The sequence below is a fragment of the Poecilia mexicana genome, unplaced genomic scaffold (genome assembly GCF_051168715.1).
Source record: "Poecilia mexicana isolate PSO_F unplaced genomic scaffold, ASM5116871v1 scaffold_9, whole genome shotgun sequence".
Classification (NCBI taxonomy): Eukaryota; Metazoa; Chordata; class Actinopteri; order Cyprinodontiformes; family Poeciliidae; genus Poecilia; species Poecilia mexicana.
In genome coordinates this window covers 21042293-21059916 of record NW_028263378.1, presented here as the reverse complement: position 1 = coordinate 21059916, position 17624 = coordinate 21042293, and the positions used below count along the sequence as shown (strand labels likewise).

General features: G+C 38.0%; 2 protein-coding genes across 3 annotated transcripts; both read right to left on the bottom strand.

Annotated features, from left to right (window-relative positions):
• Window positions 1-112: 112 nt before the first annotated feature.
• LOC106927912 (uncharacterized) lies at window positions 113-5558 on the bottom strand. Of its 2 annotated transcripts, none has more exons than XM_015003811.2 (5): window positions 5346-5558; window positions 3675-3971; window positions 3059-3225; window positions 1552-2660; window positions 113-875 (listed from the first exon to the last, which is right to left on the bottom strand). In XM_015003811.2, exons 2-5 carry the CDS (start codon window positions 3922-3924, stop codon window positions 482-484), a joined length of 1920 nt encoding a protein of 639 aa, XP_014859297.2. In that variant the 5' UTR covers window positions 3925-3971; window positions 5346-5558; the 3' UTR covers window positions 113-481. The 2 variants fall into 2 exon arrangements, with proteins under 2 accessions (XP_014859297.2, XP_087865092.1); XM_088008966.1 differs by lacking the exon at window positions 5346-5558 and adding an exon at window positions 5225-5329.
• Window positions 5559-7443: 1885 nt separating this feature from the next.
• gda (guanine deaminase) lies at window positions 7444-16358 on the bottom strand. Its single transcript, XM_015003810.2, has 14 exons — window positions 16153-16358; window positions 14841-14929; window positions 14473-14644; window positions 13932-14019; window positions 11369-11474; window positions 10230-10257; window positions 10029-10136; window positions 9787-9894; window positions 9596-9693; window positions 9311-9378; window positions 8985-9131; window positions 8755-8873; window positions 8629-8656; window positions 7444-8534 (listed from the first exon to the last, which is right to left on the bottom strand). The coding sequence occupies exons 1-14, from the start codon at window positions 16279-16281 to the stop codon at window positions 8467-8469; spliced, it is 1356 nt and encodes a 451-aa protein (XP_014859296.2). The 5' UTR covers window positions 16282-16358; the 3' UTR covers window positions 7444-8466.
• Between the last annotated feature and the right edge of the window lie 1266 nt (window positions 16359-17624).

Below are 17624 nucleotides of genomic sequence, written 5' to 3'. Positions count from 1 at the left end.
GTTACAGTTGTTTGCTACTGCAATGTACTGCAGCCATTGACGCCTGGAATGTTGTTTTTATTGATAAAAATTAAAATACAACTAAAAATATACATGAAACACAAAAAAGGAATTATTGTTGCATTCACTTCAATGTGAATTTATTGTCATAGTTTCATAAAAAGACAAACATATGGTGATTTCCACATGATTTCTCAAACACTTTTCTCAAAAACAATGTTTGTTTTTCAGTCACGTCACAATTGCATTCAGACTATAAAGTTAATATAAATTGGTTTTTAAAATACAGCTTTCCATAATAGTGAATTAAAAAGATCAGTCTGTTACAAAAAACAAACATACATTTTCCAAAGAGACTATGATAAATATACAATTTAACATGTAAATGTGTATTTCGATTTATTCAAATAATAAAAAAAAAAAAATACTGCCCGCCCACCTTCAAGACGCGCCTTAGTGTTAGAATCCTCCCCTCTTTTTATTACACCCAGACAACTTCGACCTGTCTGAACTTCTTGCAGTCTAGCCACTCGCGCTGACTGATCCGCCAGCAGTAACTTACATCCACGTACTTGAGCCTCTTGCTCAGCTGCATCAAGCTCTTCACAGTGCTCATCTGCACATCTGTTCGCAGCAGGTCAATATGCTCGATCCTTCCAAGTGGCAGTGGCGGCAAGCCAGAGGAATCTGCATCGGGATTCACGTCCGGATTCACACTATGCAGTGTGTCCTGTATGATGCAGTTCAAAGGGCACGGCAAGGAGATCAAAGAGAGATTCTCGAGTAAAGGAGAGCCAATCAGGAGACACCTGATCACTTCCTTTAGGGACATCCAGGACATCAGGGGCTTCATTTGGTTGTGCTCATAGGAGAAACTTCAGAGATTTGAGAGACAAGAGCAGCAGAAGAAAATAATTAGTATTATTGATTGCCTTGGTAGTTCTAATCAATTTTTCAATCCGTTAGTATGAGGCTGAAATTGTACTGCTGCGTACAATCAAAATATCTGAACCAAAGTACTGCAATGACTTCATCAACATTTCCTCATGGGTGCTTTTGTCATTCTTGTACGATTGCCACAAGAAGTCCTGCTAGCTACTGTATTGCAAAGATACATGAGGTACTCTTAAAAGATAAACTAGAAGCCACAAAAAAAGGTTCGCCTTCCATCAGGACACTGGCCTTAAACATTCAGTCAGAACGAAAGTGTAATTTTTAGATGAAAGCACAGTTAAAATGGCCCAGTCACACTCCAGACCCAAATCACAAAGACAATTTGTTGACAGCCTATCTAAATGCTTTTTTTTTTTTTTTTTTTTGGTTTGTTTTGCTTGAACAACATTTGAGAACAGCATTACACTTGGTGACCACTCCAAGAAAACAAAAATATATATAGCTAAGATATTTCTATCTTTCTATGTTTTCCATTATGTCATCAACACATAGTTTCTGTGTCTGGCTGTAAGGTGTATTGGAGCTTTGTCATGACTGTATTTGGTGTGGTTAGAAACAGGCACAAATTGAGAGGAGGGATTCAATGTTGGAAGTTACCTGATCTTGAGAGAGCGGAGATTTGGCAGCTTTGGGAGATCTTGATCATCCAGCTGATTGTCAATGGTTTCGTACTGTGGTGTAGCAGGAGGCTCGGCAGAGACAAGGAGGTCTCTGAGTCTGGGACAGACTCTGATGAGCTCCAGTAGTGGGGTGTCGGCTCTGGTTTTCACCCCCTCCAACGTCAGAGAGATCAGTGAGCAACCTGCGACTTGCAAGGCAGGAAGAAGATCTGCCACTGGACCGGAGTAGATAAATGAAAGACTCCGCAGCTGGCCTGACCACGTCTGGAGATCAGCGGTTAATAGGGGCCCCTGTTTGCCTATGTTCATGGATAAAGAGTTTAAACCCGGACACAAATTTCCTAAACTCCCCAGAGACTCACAGGTTACGCCTTTAACGTCTTTGAGCTGCAGGATCAGGCCTGACTGGGACAAATTCTTCATCCTATCCTCTGTTTGGATTTGTAAGCAAAAAGGCCACAAGTTTTTGATTAAATCTTCTTCAGCGTCACACCCATCCTCCTCCAATAATGGGCTCTCCACCTCTCCATTATCAGTAGATTCTTCCCCTCTCATCATCATCCAACGTTCCGAGCTCTGCCCGAGCATCCTTTCCCTCCACACCTGGTGCAGGCTGGAAACACCTTCCCTGTCAGCAAATTCATCTGCCTGGCTGAACTCCCTCTGCTCGATGAGACGGCAGGCCGGTCCGAGGCCCTCCAAGGCCAGTCTTTTCAAGCAAGGCAGAGAGAGAAGGAGATAGGCTGCTGCCACGGTAGAGTCTCCTTCCTGTTCCCCAAACCCAATATCCAGAGCCAACAGGCTGCTGAGCGGGAGAGGAGACGAGGTTGAAGAAGAGGAGGCCGAGGACGAACTCGAAACCACACCGCCGAGAGCAAGCAGAGCAGCCGGGGAGAGGAGGTGACAGCGGGACACGTCGAGGTGCTGCAGCAAACGGCAGTGGCGGGCAACCGTTTGGATCACACTCCTGTCACAAGGCATGCCGGCTAAGGACAGTGACCGCAGAGCAGGTAGACTGGACATGGTCTCACAGAGGGCCTTTGGAGGGAGCTGCTGTGCTCCAGATAGGTCCAGGCTCCGCAGACCCTGAGAGAAAAGCAAAACCCATTTCTTTTAAAGGAATATCTAATGGAACAGTATGCATTCATGCAATCCCGTTTCCTTTTCAAATTAATCCAGACAAAGGGAACGCCGAAGAATCTGACAATTAGAGTTTGATCAGAAAGTCATTATAGATGCTGATGGCAGGATCTCCTGTGTTGTTCTATGTCATATCTTCCTTAGTGAAGCTTAATTACCTTAAATTTAAACCTAATTAAAACTTAACTACCTTTTCAAACAACATATCAGCTTACAAATATGGAAAATATACTTGATGTTTATCATTGAAATAAACCAAGTCCACATTTTTAGGTGTAAAGATTAGTATGTTATGTAAAAAGAAGCAGATAGAATTTGGATAAAATAAAATTATCGGATCTTACCTGGCAACGGGCAGCAATGTGAGCGCATAATGCCGGGTTCACCAAGCCAGGACACCTCTCTAGAGACAGACCCTGGAGGTGGGGGACCAGCAGGAGGTGGAGCGCTGCCCGAGACAGCTGCTTTCTACTGGACAGCAGCCACGTCAACTCCTCCACCAGTTCACCAGCTGTGATTACAGACATAATAGGTCCATGCTGTTATAGTAAATTACTTTCAATCAGAGACATAGAAAATATCTACAGTACTTCTTTGGTGCCATTTCTCTGACCATTTGTTTGCAATAGGAAAGAAAAGAGAACATCCCAGTGATATGAGATATGCGTTTGTTGATAAGTCAAGAAAAAAGCTACTAGCATAAGCTAGCTTACATATGAGATTGTTAAGCTTATTAAAGCAATTGTGATAAGGCAAATAATAATGTTTTTCTTGCACATTTTTCAGTTTGTGATTCTGCTTTGCTTTGAAAAATGGATATTGGTGATAAGGTGATTGACTGCATAGCATTCCACCTTACTGTGGTATGCTGTGCTAGAACAACAGAAGCATTACACATTTTTATTTTGTATTATTTGGTCTGTAACCAATTAACACTGACACACACACACACAAACTCACGTAGCAGGTTGAAAGGCCCCATGATGTATCTGAATGAATAATGATCAAGATAGTTGTCAGCATAGTCTTTCACCCACAGGTCCTTCATGTTGTCAGCGAGGCTCAACAGGCAGAGGCGCGTCAGAGAAAGGACCGGATCATCGTCCCGCGTCCTCCAGCAGCTTCTAGAGCCCTTGGTGTTCCTCAGACCCCTCCGCCTGGGCCGAGCCTTTGCCTCTGCCTGTTCATCCAAAGCCCGAAACAGAGGCATGATGGGCTTTCAGCTAGCGTCCGAGCTGCAGGGGATGCTGAATGCTTCTGCACATGAACAAAGTTTTTTAGCATGAGAAAACATGATAAACATGGAACAGTGTTTAGTTTTTCTAAACAGATTTTTTTTTTCATACAAATTGCTTCATTATTGTAACTAACTAGTTTTAAAGCCACCAGTTGGACTTCTATCTAAATCAATCCGTTTCTTTTTAAAAATATTTGGCCACCTACGAAATAAAATGTCATACACAGTTTTTCTATTTGATTTGTTGTTTTCCAGTAAGTAGTTATTCAATCAATATAAAAAGCTACATTTCCACTCACATCTGACATCACATAAGACAACTGATCAGAGTTCTTTTGAGCATACTGATTTCCATTTTACCCATTTCGTCTTATGTTTGTGTGTTTCGAACCTCTGAAGATAATGACGCAAAGAAGTATTCTTCATAAAATCAAGGAAATGATGGACAACTGTTGTGTCCATCCTCTTCATGAGACTGACTTGGGAAAATAGAGTGCCTTCAGTCAGAGGCTTCTTCAAATTCACAGTAATACAGACTGCTACAAGAGATCTTTCCCAACGCTATCTAGAATAACTTTATGAAGAATTTGAATTAATGAGTAAAAAAAACTTGATTTCCCTTTGGAATTGAAAAGTTATTTTTGAATTCGATTTGAATTTTAGTCAAAGTCATCCTTTAAATGTGTCTACAATATTCGTTATGGGTGAAAAAAAATAACACACTTATGGAATAAATTCATTTATTCTACAAAACGCAACAATTAACAAGAAAATGCTTTGTGAAGAGGCAGGCTGAAACTGATACATTTAAGTAACAGATCTTCAGTAATCACTTCACGTCATCCATCCATAATTTCCAATCAGCAACTGATCATTTTGATTATTTTGCCTCTTGGGACGTCACTGACCCAAATGCACACAAATCTGAGCGGTTTCCATCTTCGGAGCGATTTTTAAAAACTTTTGTGAAATCCTTATGCATAAAATCATACTTTATTTACTAATATGAGTTAGTATTTTCAGTGCGTCAAAAAATAATTAATGTTAAAATCACACCACGGATAAAATGGAACTGAAACTAAAATATGCAAAAGTATTATTCTGCCTTAAACACTAAAGAAACAAAAAAAATCAAATAAGGTTATCAAAACCATAACTAAATACAAACATAAACATTAATAATCAATGATCGCCTTTAATAATGTTTTAGCCCGGGTAATGAGGGGCGGAGAGAAAAAGGTCAAAAGATGTGTCAAAGTCAAAGGACACATACCTTCCAGATCTAACAGTGCTTGAAATCTGGAAAAGTGAAGAATGGAGGAGAGAACGGAGACCATACAAGCATTTTTAAAGTCACTTCCTGATTACCGGTGTGGCATTTGAGCAACATTTACCTGAGTTTAGTCTCGCGGGATCTCTCCCTCCAGGTGGATCCAAATAAAACACTGCAGTCTCTCAAACACTATTTATGGTGTTAGCTCTACATTCCACATAAACATTAAATCTGTTAAAACTTTCGCCGAGGATCAGTCTGTGACTCACAGTAGCCTAATTCAAGCCTGTAAGACATTACGCAGGGTTTAAAGTCCCCACTGTGGTATCTGATACGTTCAAAGGTCGCAGGTATTTTCAACTACATTCAAAATAAGTCATTAAATTTATGACAAGTTGGCACTTCGCCGTCTAAATTGTGAATAACGTCGATTTAAACATCGTAAACATGAGAGAAAGCACAAACAACAGAGGAAAAACATCACTGCTACTCGAGAACTGCGACCATTGAATATACATAAAGCAGGCGTTTACTTCTTGTACCTCTTTTACTAAGTGAAATAAAAAAAGAAAAACACAGAAATCTATAAATAAAGATTTATCATCATATCATGCATCTAAAGGAAAACATTGTAGTTGCTGGAAATGACCACACACAATTAGAACAACTCACGTGTGAAAATATTAGTTCTGATGTTCAGTGCATTGTGGAATAAAAAATGTTATCCATCCACAGGATGTTTGTTTGACTTGGTGGTTGCTAACTGATTTCACATCATTAATCATATCTTTCTGGCAGGGCAAGGAATAGGACCCATGGATTTGAAAATTATTTTTCTAGTGGCCTAGAAAAACCTTTGGCGACTAGATCTCAACCCTACCCATATAATTAAACAAGTCACACTTCCTGAAAGACTTCCTAAAACTTTCTGTTCCTCATTGACAACATAAAAGTATTGTGCAAACAAGACTGCTCTTTCTTGAAGACATAAACGACTTAATAAGTATTAATAATATATTTTTATGAGCGGCATTCGACTGTAACTGCTTACCTTTGCAAAGCACAGCTCCTGAAAGCAGATAAAACTAGGTCTCAGTTCCTGACTGACTTGCATCAGTACAAATAGCTGTCTCATGATCAGCTATGTGTAAATGTCATTAAGTCATTGAGATTATTAAAAAATCTGATTGAAAAGAGAAACTGAGAAATGAGAATCTGCAACAAATAGGCAAAAATCAGACTGCTTTATTTTTAGACATAAGCCACAAAAGCCATTCATCCGCTTTTGTATGATTTTTTTTGTATCACAATATAAATAGAAACATAGGCCAATTTTATTTAGAAGACAGGAACAAGCGGCACAATAGGCTATTCACATGGGAACAATTATATATCGACGTGGAAGGGACACACCTTTAACTAGACGCCAGAATGATTTATTGCTCATTTAGGCAAATATTTAAGTCAGCCTAACTAAATATTTATAGTTTTTTTTTTTTTTTCAAATGCATTATTCTCTCATGGATTAGCTGTCCCCACTAAGTCCAGGAAAATGAACTTCTTGTAATAAATTCTCTTATTTTCTCAGAAAAAAATAATGAGGAAGTTCAATCTATCCATTTGAAGTTACAAAGGGAAATGTTGAAGTTTAAAAGCAACCTGCTCCAAATATTCTCATACTATTCAAGTGGGAAAGAAGATTACCATTAGCTCCCAAAGCACTGGCTCACACCGGCATGACATTTCTAAGTTTGACCGTGACTGAAAATTACTTAGTTTAGTGAAGCTAACCTTCCTCTAATAAGATAAATATCCTGTTTTTTTTTTTTCTTTGATAAAACATCTGTCTTCTGCAAGTAAGGTAATGACTACTATTATCTCACAGGACACCAATTCAAACAATCTGAACTACAGGTTTAAACCAGCGTGGAGCAGTATTGAACCGGACAACATTTGTTGCCCTCTAGTAGCTGGGCTTGTATTACATCTTTCCCCCCGTTTTTTTTTTTTTTTTTCTTTTTTTTGCATTATTATTATTATTGAATACATTGTGGATTAGATTTGCATTATTAGTAAAACCAATGATAGGTTCAGTCCACAGGTTCATTCATAACAGAATCCTCTCCATGTGTATCAGACAGTGCAGACACACAGCAAAGTTTCTGTTCTGATTGTAATAGACCACAACGGCCAGTCAACATAAAAATACAACCAAAACAGCCTCTGTGACTTCCTTTATTTATATTTTATCCTGTGTAACAGATCAAAAAGTGTGACCTTCTCCTGTAAAATGATTCAGACTGTGTCTTGCGTGAATATTAAATTAGCAACTTCTTCAATAAAAAGCAAACTTGACTTAAATACTGTTGAAAAGAAAAGTGCACATAGTCTAATTCCCTAATAATTAAAAAAGTGCGTGTAAAAATATTACAAAATACAAAACAAAAGAAAAGAATCCTTTAGGAGTACATTCCCTTGAATCAAACATCTTCACACCAAACATTTTTTCAAAATTTTTGATTAGATTTAGGATAAAAAGAAAATCACAAACAGTTATGTGATAAGGCCACGAGGACGATTTGAATTCTTGAACATCTTAGAAAAGAGTGCTTGAAAACATTTCTATTTTCACTTTAACACAACAAAATCAAAAGAGAAGTATCAAGGACACATTAAAAACACAATCCCTGCACCTCTGCAGCTTTAAATGCTTGAATGATTGAATTAGCTGGAGTGTCCATTAGAGCACAATTTAGCCTTCGACACACAAAAACGTTTTCTACAGGAAGTCCATGAAAATGGCTTCATCAAACTGCCGCAGTTCTTGCACCATAAAAAGCAGCAAGTTCTATGTTATCACTTCCTCTAATATGGTATGGCAAAATAAATTAAGCTGTAAGGCAATAAGGTCGGCTTTTTTGTTTTTTTGTTCTGGTGAGAGTTATTTGCTGCATGGCGAAGGTGCAAAAATGCCAAACATAGAAAACACACTGGCTAATTATTAGCCAGTTATCTGCACAAACTTCCTGCTGTTTAATATATCCCTTGCTTCCCAATCAAAAGTCCAGCATACAGGCTAAAGAAAGATGAAGCAAATCACATACTCTGTCCTAAAATATACATATTAAAAAATATCCCTTTACTCTCATTAATTTACTTTTGTGCAAAAACATAGCTGAAGCAGCCACAGTGTGTGTTTGTTTCTTTCACACCGATGTGAGGAAGGAAGAAGTCCTGTCTGTTCATGGCTCACTGAAAGGCACCACCTTCTTCCCAGCTACAAACACCTCCACAATGTTTCGATCATCACCTGCCAAAGGGCATGTTAGGGAAGAGAGACGCATATGAGAACTGAGACTGAAACAAAGAGAAATGACAAGATACATAAAGAAGCGGAAGCTCACCCAAATTCAAGAACTTCTCCAAAAGAATCTGAAAGCCAACGATTACAGATTGTTGTTATACTTTAGATGGCGTTTTTGCTTTTGAGCACTTTATGTGTCAACATACGCGGACATCTCCCACATTACCTGTGGTTTCTCGTTTTGGATTAGGTCGATGGGTCCACCTGGAGCAGCCACGTTAACTCTCAAGGCATCAAAGTCCTTTCCCACCTGAAAGTTTCCTGTTCGCTCATCCAGGGACAACGCTGCGAACAGAAAAAACAACAGTTTGATTGTCACCATACAAGTCAATGTAGAGAGTCTATATATCTATAGATACAACTGTTGCCAAATAGCTATTTGTGTTTGGATCTCACCTTGACTCCCTCCCAGTGTGGCCAGTCTGAAGACCTCCTCAAAGCTCAGTGTTTTGTGTTCTGGGTCCTGGATGGTGAGGACTTTGGACGAGTCCAGGGCTCTTCGCACAGCATCGAGGATGGAAGGTGAATAGCCTCCTGCCACGTCTGATGGAGGACAAACAGAGGAGGTTGAAAGGCAACCACTGATATGTATCTTGGACAAGGCAACTTCATTTAACTTTTGATGGACATCAAAGAAACTCTAAAACGTTCCCTCTTTTGACACTGAGTTGACCTGCAATACCTGCTCAGACTTTATATTGTTGTCGAGCATTTTCACTCACCTGTACCCAGCCCCAGCTTCACCTTGTGATTCAGGACGTTGCGCACGTTTAGCACTCCGCTGCACAAGCTGGTTAAACAGAGAGATCACCAACTGTAATAATAACTTCTTTTTTGTGTGGACCGTCTCGTTGGCCTTTTTTTTTTTTACCACCATCTGTCTATTTTGGAATCAGTTTATTCAGCTTCAATGATTAAACAATAATATTGCATGTCTTACTGTCCTAATTTTAAGATAAAATCTGTACAAATGTCTGACCTTATCTCGGTTCTGAGTAAAAACTTACGAGATGTTTGAATTGGGACAGTGGGACAAAGCAGCTCCTGTTTTCCTGAACAGAACCAACTCTTCATCACTGAGGTGGCAGCCATGGGCCATAATAGTCTGCAAGGCATCAGGAACAGTTTGTCTGATTTTATGCAAGCATTCACGTTTTACCAAAAGTTTGATAAAACGTAAACGGGACTGGGCTCTTACCTTGTCTGTGAGAAGGTTGCATTTGTGATAGATGTCTGTGTAAGACTCCGAATTGGGGAACAGCTCCTTCACCCACTCCACCTCCTCAAGATTTTCACTGATGTGACTCTGAAATAAATAAATAAATAAATAAATAAATAAATAAATAAATAAATAAATAAATAAATAAATAAATAAATAAACAATCCCTTTAGGTTCTGCAGTAGAAATCATCTGTGATCAGGTTGCCACTGTTAACTCACTTGAATATGCAGCTTGTTATTCTTAGCCATTTCTCCCAGCTTGGCAAGCAAGGCCTCTGTGCAGGACGGTGCAAAACGTGGAGTGATCACTGGCTTCACCAGGGGGTACTGTTAGGACCACCAACCAACCCAAGCACAAAAACAGTAAAGTCAGACAACAGCGCTGACCGGTTTCGTTACGACTCTTTCACAGGATCCTACCTTTTTGTTCAGTAGTTCTTTGATGAACCTTTTGAGAGAAAAGAAAAGAAAAATCATGCATAATCAAATAAATAGGTGCAACACATCTTGTTCACAGTTCATTGTGTAGCTACGTCGAGATAAGTGTGAGACAAAAACTGTTTGGCTAACACAGTTGTTATGAAAAATACAATCTGCCTCTGAATCAGAATAGGATGCACTTTCTTTGTAAAATAAAGTGTTGTTGACGTTAAACAGTAAAGAAAGGTGTAGAAGTTAATGCCCACTTCCGTAAGATGTGCCTCGTTGTTGCAAAGACAGTCTGAAGCATCAAGGTTTAAAATGTTCCAGATTAGGAGAGGAGCAACTCATTAAAGATTATAAACCGCTTTGTTGAATTAATCTGCTATAACTAAAGTGGCTCCCTCAGGGAATTTCTCCACTTTAGAAATCTTGATTCTGTCTGCTGCCATCACAGGACAAAACAGAGACACAAGGTGCAAACAACTACGCAAACACACACACATCAGTACTGAATAGAAAACACATGCAGGTACATAGAAACAGTGAGCAGTGATTTGAAGCCAGCATGCCAACATGGATTCAGAAAAAAAGCTGATTTCCAATAAATAATAGTAATTTGGTGTTTTCGATAGAAAGTGTTGCTTCCTTCCTAAATAATTGGTTTGGCTATGATGCGAATACAGTGCTGGTTCTTAAAAATCCACTGTATGTTTCCCCCAAACCTCAGCCCTAATGCTGCCCTGGGCAACTGCCTATATGGCTCATATCAAAATCTGCCAGTGTTTTGATAAGTAACACATTTTGGATACAGTCAAATGAAAGCTTGACTCTGTGTCCCGATAGACACATCGACTTGGTGAAAGGCATTTTCAGGATAAAAATCCTAAACCAGTTGTAAAGCTGGATGTTTAATGGTTTGGGTTTTTTTCCCCTCTCAAACTAGCCAGCTCTTTGTTTTTCAGTTGCGTCATGTATCGCATCAAAAAAAGTGGTAGCCTAAAGATAAAGCATTTCTCACTGAAATACATCTGGAGTGTGTTTGAAACTGTTTACCTACACAAAATAAATCTAAGCAAATTAAAATAAAATTTGAAAAGTGTACATGCTGCTTCCCAGGTCCAGATCAGCACACTCACCGATAGGTCTCTTCTTGAGACTCTTCAGAGGATTCTTTGTAATGCTTCACACTGTCGTTTCTGTCCATACACACTTTCCCTACTAAGGCACGCTGGCCAAAGTCATCTGCAAATGCAATAGGAACAATACATTACGTTGTAATAAACAGCAGTGATTGTAGTACTTTGTGATCAAAATTGTTCATACTCCTGCAAGATTTAGATGGTAAGTTACTTTCATTTAGCCAAGATATTTATTTCTGATAGGAAAAGAGGTTAAAGATTATTTACATAAACAAAACAAAAAGACTTGTATGTCCTTGCAGCAGTTAAATTCTTTTTATGTTCACTTTTATTTTATATTTTGTATTTTGATGAGCTTCAAGTCTTTAAGATTAAAAGGCCTCCTTGCCATAACCCTAATATTTAGATTCTCTATGGGTCACACCAAGTAATATTACAATCAATATTATTAAAGTCAATGAATTAAAATATTGTTGAAAGTTCATGCATTTCAGCAACTCAGTTCACAAAGTGAAACATGTTACAGTATATAGGATTATTTATACACAGACTGATGTCTTAACGCTTGTATTTCTGTTGAGGATTTTTTTTTTATGCGCCTATACAACTTATGAAAAAATGCTAATTAAGAATACAATGTTTTATAAGACCAATTAAGGACATGTAGGCTTAATAAAGGGTTGTTTTCTTTTTACCTACCAGTGTAATACCGGTTGGTATTTTCCAAAAGTGCATATTCTAATTTACTGAATATGATTTTATATCATTTTCAGTCAGATGAAACGTCGGTAAAATTAAAAGCTTACTCCAATCTGCAGCCGTTCAAAGCTTTTCCTAATTAGTGTCATATGGTATGAGTGGAAAGACAATAACAGATTTATTTCTATAATAATTTGGCTATTATAGAAACTTGTATACTACACATTTGTATTATTATTATTATGCTGAAAGATTAGGCTTAAAGTGGATATTTCGAATTTCTGTTTCTCCAGTAATAAGAACTAGTTTATTCCCTGCTGGTCATTTTATTTATGAGATGTGGAGACGTACATGAGTAAGCTAACTGCAGAACAAGATGAACTGGGAAGGAGTCTCATTTTAAGTACTTTAATATCAGTGTTTACTTGTTAAAAGCAAATAAGCACTTAAGACTATTTCTTGGCAACTGTGTTTCAAATAACAACAATCCTGTAATGGATGATGAGCCAACTGTCCAAACTTGTTCAACATGTTCATCCATAAGTCATCGAGGAGGGATCACAACAAATTAATTCTAATCAAAACAAGCCACACTTCTCAAGATACTTCTTACTAGAGTAGTATACTACTATCACAGCCTCGCAACTGGGTAAATAAAGTCTATCTATCTGTAGCTGGTTAGAAGTCCCTGTTTTCTGGACTGCATAAGAAAAAATAGAAACAGAGGGAGGGCAATAATTTTTGACCTTGTACCAAGGGTGAAAACAAAATCCTGGATCTGGGACGCAAAGTGGGGCTTAATCGATCCTTGTCTATTACATCTGTGTGTCTCTTATTATGAAACAGTGGGATAGACACATGCAAAAACATGGAATGCTTGTTTAAACATCTATGGAAACTTAATATCTAACCAGAAACTTAATCTCTAACCAGAGTAGAACAGATACATACAGTAGATATATTACAGTATACTTTCAAGATGGTGTCGTTTTAACTCAACACTGAGGCAATCTAATTAAACGGAAACTGAATTTAACTGATTGCCCAGCCAAAGACATGTGCTGACGTCTGACAGTTTTTCACATACAGTTGGGCCCGAAAAGTACAAAGTTGAAGGTTCAATGACCCCGCTTATATAAAACGACAGCTTAAGGCTGCCTGCCGTACATTTGCAGAATATGCCCATCGTTGTGCAATGCAGTGAGATGAGACGATAAGAACAAGGCATAAAGGTGAAAGACTTTTCTGCTGTCGAAGACACCTCAGATGGAGAATAAATACGTCAAATGAAAGTGAAAATGCGATGTGACCTTTACAACCAGAGAAGCAGGTGATGATCACATTCCTTTCATTTCATGTCATTTTATTTTTTTTATTTCATCCACTCAATAATAAATATGAATAGTGCACGTAGCAGAAAGAAGCATAGACTTGTAGTATCTGACCACAATTTTTTTTTTAAGTTGCTCTGCATAGGAAGTTAGCTGAGATATGTTATGTAGCGAGAGACGGATCTCTGAGACACATCAGATGTCTAATAAGAAAGTTCGGAGGACAAATGATATTTTTGTGGCTTGCCCCTCCCTCACCACTTTAAGTAAAAATGTTATCAGACCTTAAAAAGCTTCAGGTTCACTTTAAAACTGACGTCAAGTGTGTGCAGTTTAACAGCTATATTTTATTCTTGTTTTTCGTACTATCTGCTGCTCTTGTTCATGAGAACAACATACCACCAGTTGCATAAAAAAACCCCACTAAAACAGATGAGTTGTTTCTAAAACATAGCTTTGCATTCAAATGTGTGCGTGCGTGCGTGCGTGCGTGCGTGCGTGCGTGCGTGGGTGTGTGTTTTACACCTTACTTGCAATCTGACCAAGCAGAAGAGACGCATCAGTGTGTATGGTGGCAAAGTAACACGCAGTGGTTGTTCCGTTTCTTAAAGTCCTTTTCTAAGAAGAAAATCCAAGAGTTATATAATAACATTATTACTGTGCAGTAAAAAAATTTCTCTTATGAAAACCGCTAACCTGTCCTCACAAACAAACACAAAAACATTTAGCAACCTATGCAACTGACTCAGTAGTGGTTCTTGCATGGGTTAGCTCCTGTCTTGTTTTCATGCATAGAGTAAAGCTTCGCATTTGTAAACAATGAATATGAATATGTCAAACTACATCTGGGAAACTTTTATGTATTAATTATTACATATGGTTTTAGCTAAGGAGCTTCGCCACCATCCAGCAGAATGATGCTCTGGGTAGTGAGTCATATGACCCACCTCGTAAACCACCTCAAGTTTGGACATGTGAAATAGATTGTTCAATTGCCACAAATGTCATTGAATGTCTTTTATTCACGAAGGAGGTTCTGACAAAAATGCCTAAATGTGCATGCCAACTCACCACTACTTGGGTGTAGACCTTCTTCGCAAAGTCTAAGTCCTGAAAGCGTGACTCCACAGGAAAGGTGTACGTGTTGAGCCACTGCAGGAGAGGCATATCCAGGGCTGTGCCTGTGTAGCTGTACTGGGGTGCATGGATGTGCGTGTCTATCATTCCAGGCATAAAGAACTCACTGCAAGATATGCAAAATATGAGCAAGCTGTAAAAATGTGTCCCTCATGCAAAAAAAAAAACAAAACAAAAAAAAACATCTGGTGTCTATGCAAAATTAATAATTTCTCTTTATTGCTACATTTATTTAAATTTTCATCTATGGAGCAACTGCCCTGAATAGTTCTGCATCATGAGTGATTCACACTTTTACTCACTGTTGTCCCAGCTGTGTCACTGCAGATGAGCTAAATCCAAAGCTCTCAGACAGTCTCTGTAAGTCTGTACCTTCCCCAATGAACGCAATCTGATGGAAAAATATGAATCAGGCGAGAGTTAAGAGAATGACACAATCATTTTAAAGCAGTTCATGCAGCTTCATACTGAAGCTAATGTATTCGCATTAGCTTCAGTAAAGCTAATGCGAATACATATATATATATATATATATATATATATATATATATATATATATATATATATATATATATATATAATATATATTTCTAAGCCTTGAACATGTCCATCAAGACAAACAAAGAACTAAAAGCTAATAGGCAGAGTTGTCCATTTAAAGAGACTTGTACACATACATGGACATACATAAACATTCAGCCACGAGAACTGGTTGTGACGGAATACACTGATAAAACTACCCATTAACAAACTGTTAAAATATTAAGAAAAAGATGTCCCTACATTCAATGAGTACTTTTAAAAATTAAATAATATTGAACATCTTTTCATGTTGGTGTAATTTGGCAATATACAGATAAAAACTGCTTTGAATTGTTTGGTGGTATATTGCTTAAGAGCACAACTATTAATAAAGGTTTTCTTTATGCGGTCCTCTAGAGTCTAAAGGGCCAAAATAAATAATCGTGGTGGGCCGGATTTGGCTCCCAGGCCTAGAGTTTAACACATTTGCTCCATATTTTTACGTTGGTTTTAATTAATAATCAAAATTACAGTGGAAGTAATCACTTCTGGCAGAACAGGAGCAGGCTGTTTGTTTCAGCAGATCTCACTTACAGTTCAGTTGTCTCTTTTGTTATTGTTTTACTTTCTGTTGTCAAATCTAAATGTGAATCTTCATGCTCCAACTTGTTTGTGCACTTTGCTTCTGGTACGCCTAAATTCCCTTTAAGTCTATTCTATTCTAATCTATTCTATTCTATTCTATTCTATTCTATTTTTGCGTCAGTGGAAGATTTATTACAACACTTTTCAACAATTAATAAATTCCTGTTTTGGGCAGATCTTGAAAATCAGCCAGTAACAAACCAATTACTACACATATTATCTAGTTATTTTAGAGCTCTCATTGTACCCGGTATATCGAGAGGACATGTCAAGAGTTCATCTTGGCGATTTTTACATGACAAGATTGTTTAACCCCAGTTCTGAAGAGCAAGGCTATGTTTCTCTAACAGTGTGTATTTTATATTTTGCTCAAGCTTTAAATCAAATGCATTTTTTAACAGTAAACGTAATAAATATGATTCCAAGATGTATCAAAAGTTACAAAACCTTTCCCTTTGAGTCCACTCCAAGAAGCGCATCCTCCAGGATCTGCAGCGCCTCCTCAGCGGTCGAGTGGACAAATGTTCCCCTGCAAACGAACCGAATGTCGGTGACAGACTTCTTAGAAGTTTTCATGTTTCCACCAGAGCAGCGTAAATGTGCAAACAGAGCCGAGACGAAGGCTGCCTGCCGCAAAAAAAAAAAAAAAAAAAAATCGAGTTATATAGGCAACCCACCCCCGAGGAGGCGTTCTTATTCACCTGACCGCAGAGACTATCCGCAGCCAATCAGAAGCAGCGTGGAAGCCTGTGTGGGTGTGGGTGCGTGTGTGCGTGCGTGGCAGCATGAATTCGTTGTTTATCATAAGTTACAGTGATCAGCGAGTTTCATAAGCGTGGACGTGCCAATTTCCGTTTTTGCAAGTTGGGGGAAAAGTAACTTGCATAGTTCAGCCCCAAATTATGACAGATTTAGGTGTAAAGTAATATTTTAGTTTGATCAACATGTTGATAAAACATTGCAGTCCCTGCAAAAAAAAAAAAAGCCAAATATTCAGTGGATATGCTACACAGCGCATATTTTTCAATACTCTCTACAAACAATCATTGTCGATTATGTACTACTACTTTTCTGAGAAACAGAATATTTGGGTTTCATGTACCTGTGGACCATATTTATCAACAAACTAAATGCTTGAAATGTTACCATCTGTCAGGAATGAATCAATACAACAAATACATTTCATGCTTTTAACTGAAAAACAGAAATGATGTAACTTTCCTGTGACACCCTCATTGACAGATATGCCAGTAAAGTTACCAACAGAAGTGGCAATCAGCAGTAATCTAAAAATGAAGCAACAGGAAGATAAACCGGATGACACATTACTTCATTTTAAAGAACAACTTGCTGTCGGTGGACAATCAATAAAAAAAATTAAAATCTTGATCTAGCATTAATTAAACATCATAAAATATTAATCATTGTACTACAAAATTAAAGTGCATAGTTAAATTTGTCTGGCATTTTCACATTTGCAACCTTTAACTAAAGCCACTGCTAGCAAAGAGCCTCAAAAAAGATCTAATTATACAAAGGTATCAGTCAGCAGAAGGATATGGGGGGGAAAAAATCCACAGCATTATTTACTTACAGCAATACACTGAAAACAGTCAATAAGTGGAGAAAATATGGGACTTCAGTGATATTACAAAAACTGGATGTTTTCTCCAAAATGAAAGAAAGGGCAAGCTTAAAAACTGCTGAGGGAAATTAAAGTTTTGAAATGGCTTAAACCACAATCCAGACTCCAGAACCATATTCAACATAAAATCTATGGAGTCACCTGAAGATGGGCGAGGTCTTCACGGTCTGATTGATAACTTTTGCAATTCATAGAGATGGAATCCTTTTCTAGAAGACTGAATGCTGAAATTTAAACAAAGGCTGCTTTAAGCCAAGTGTTGGCTTAATAGTGC

Excerpts from the sequence above, each read along its gene's own strand:
- gda (XM_015003810.2), bottom strand. The coding sequence starts at position 16,281 with ATGAAAACTTCTAAGAAGTCTGTCACCGACATTCGGTTCGTTTGCAGG. Across the intron at positions 14,645-14,840 it reads GTGACACAGCTGGGACAACA|TGAGTTCTTTATGCCTGGAA; the intron begins GTGAGTAAAAGT and ends CATATCTTGCAG. Across the intron at positions 9,694-9,786 it reads GCAACCTTCTCACAGACAAG|ACTATTATGGCCCATGGCTG; the intron begins GTAAGAGCCCAG and ends GATGCCTTGCAG.
- LOC106927912 (XM_015003811.2), bottom strand. The coding sequence starts at position 3,924 with ATGCCTCTGTTTCGGGCTTTGGATGAACAGGCAGAGGCAAAGGCTCGG. Across the intron at positions 3,226-3,674 it reads GGGGCCTTTCAACCTGCTAC|CTGGTGAACTGGTGGAGGAG; the intron begins GTGAGTTTGTGT and ends CTGTAATCACAG. Across the intron at positions 876-1,551 it reads CTCCGCTCTCTCAAGATCAG|TTTCTCCTATGAGCACAACC; the intron begins GTAACTTCCAAC and ends AAATCTCTGAAG.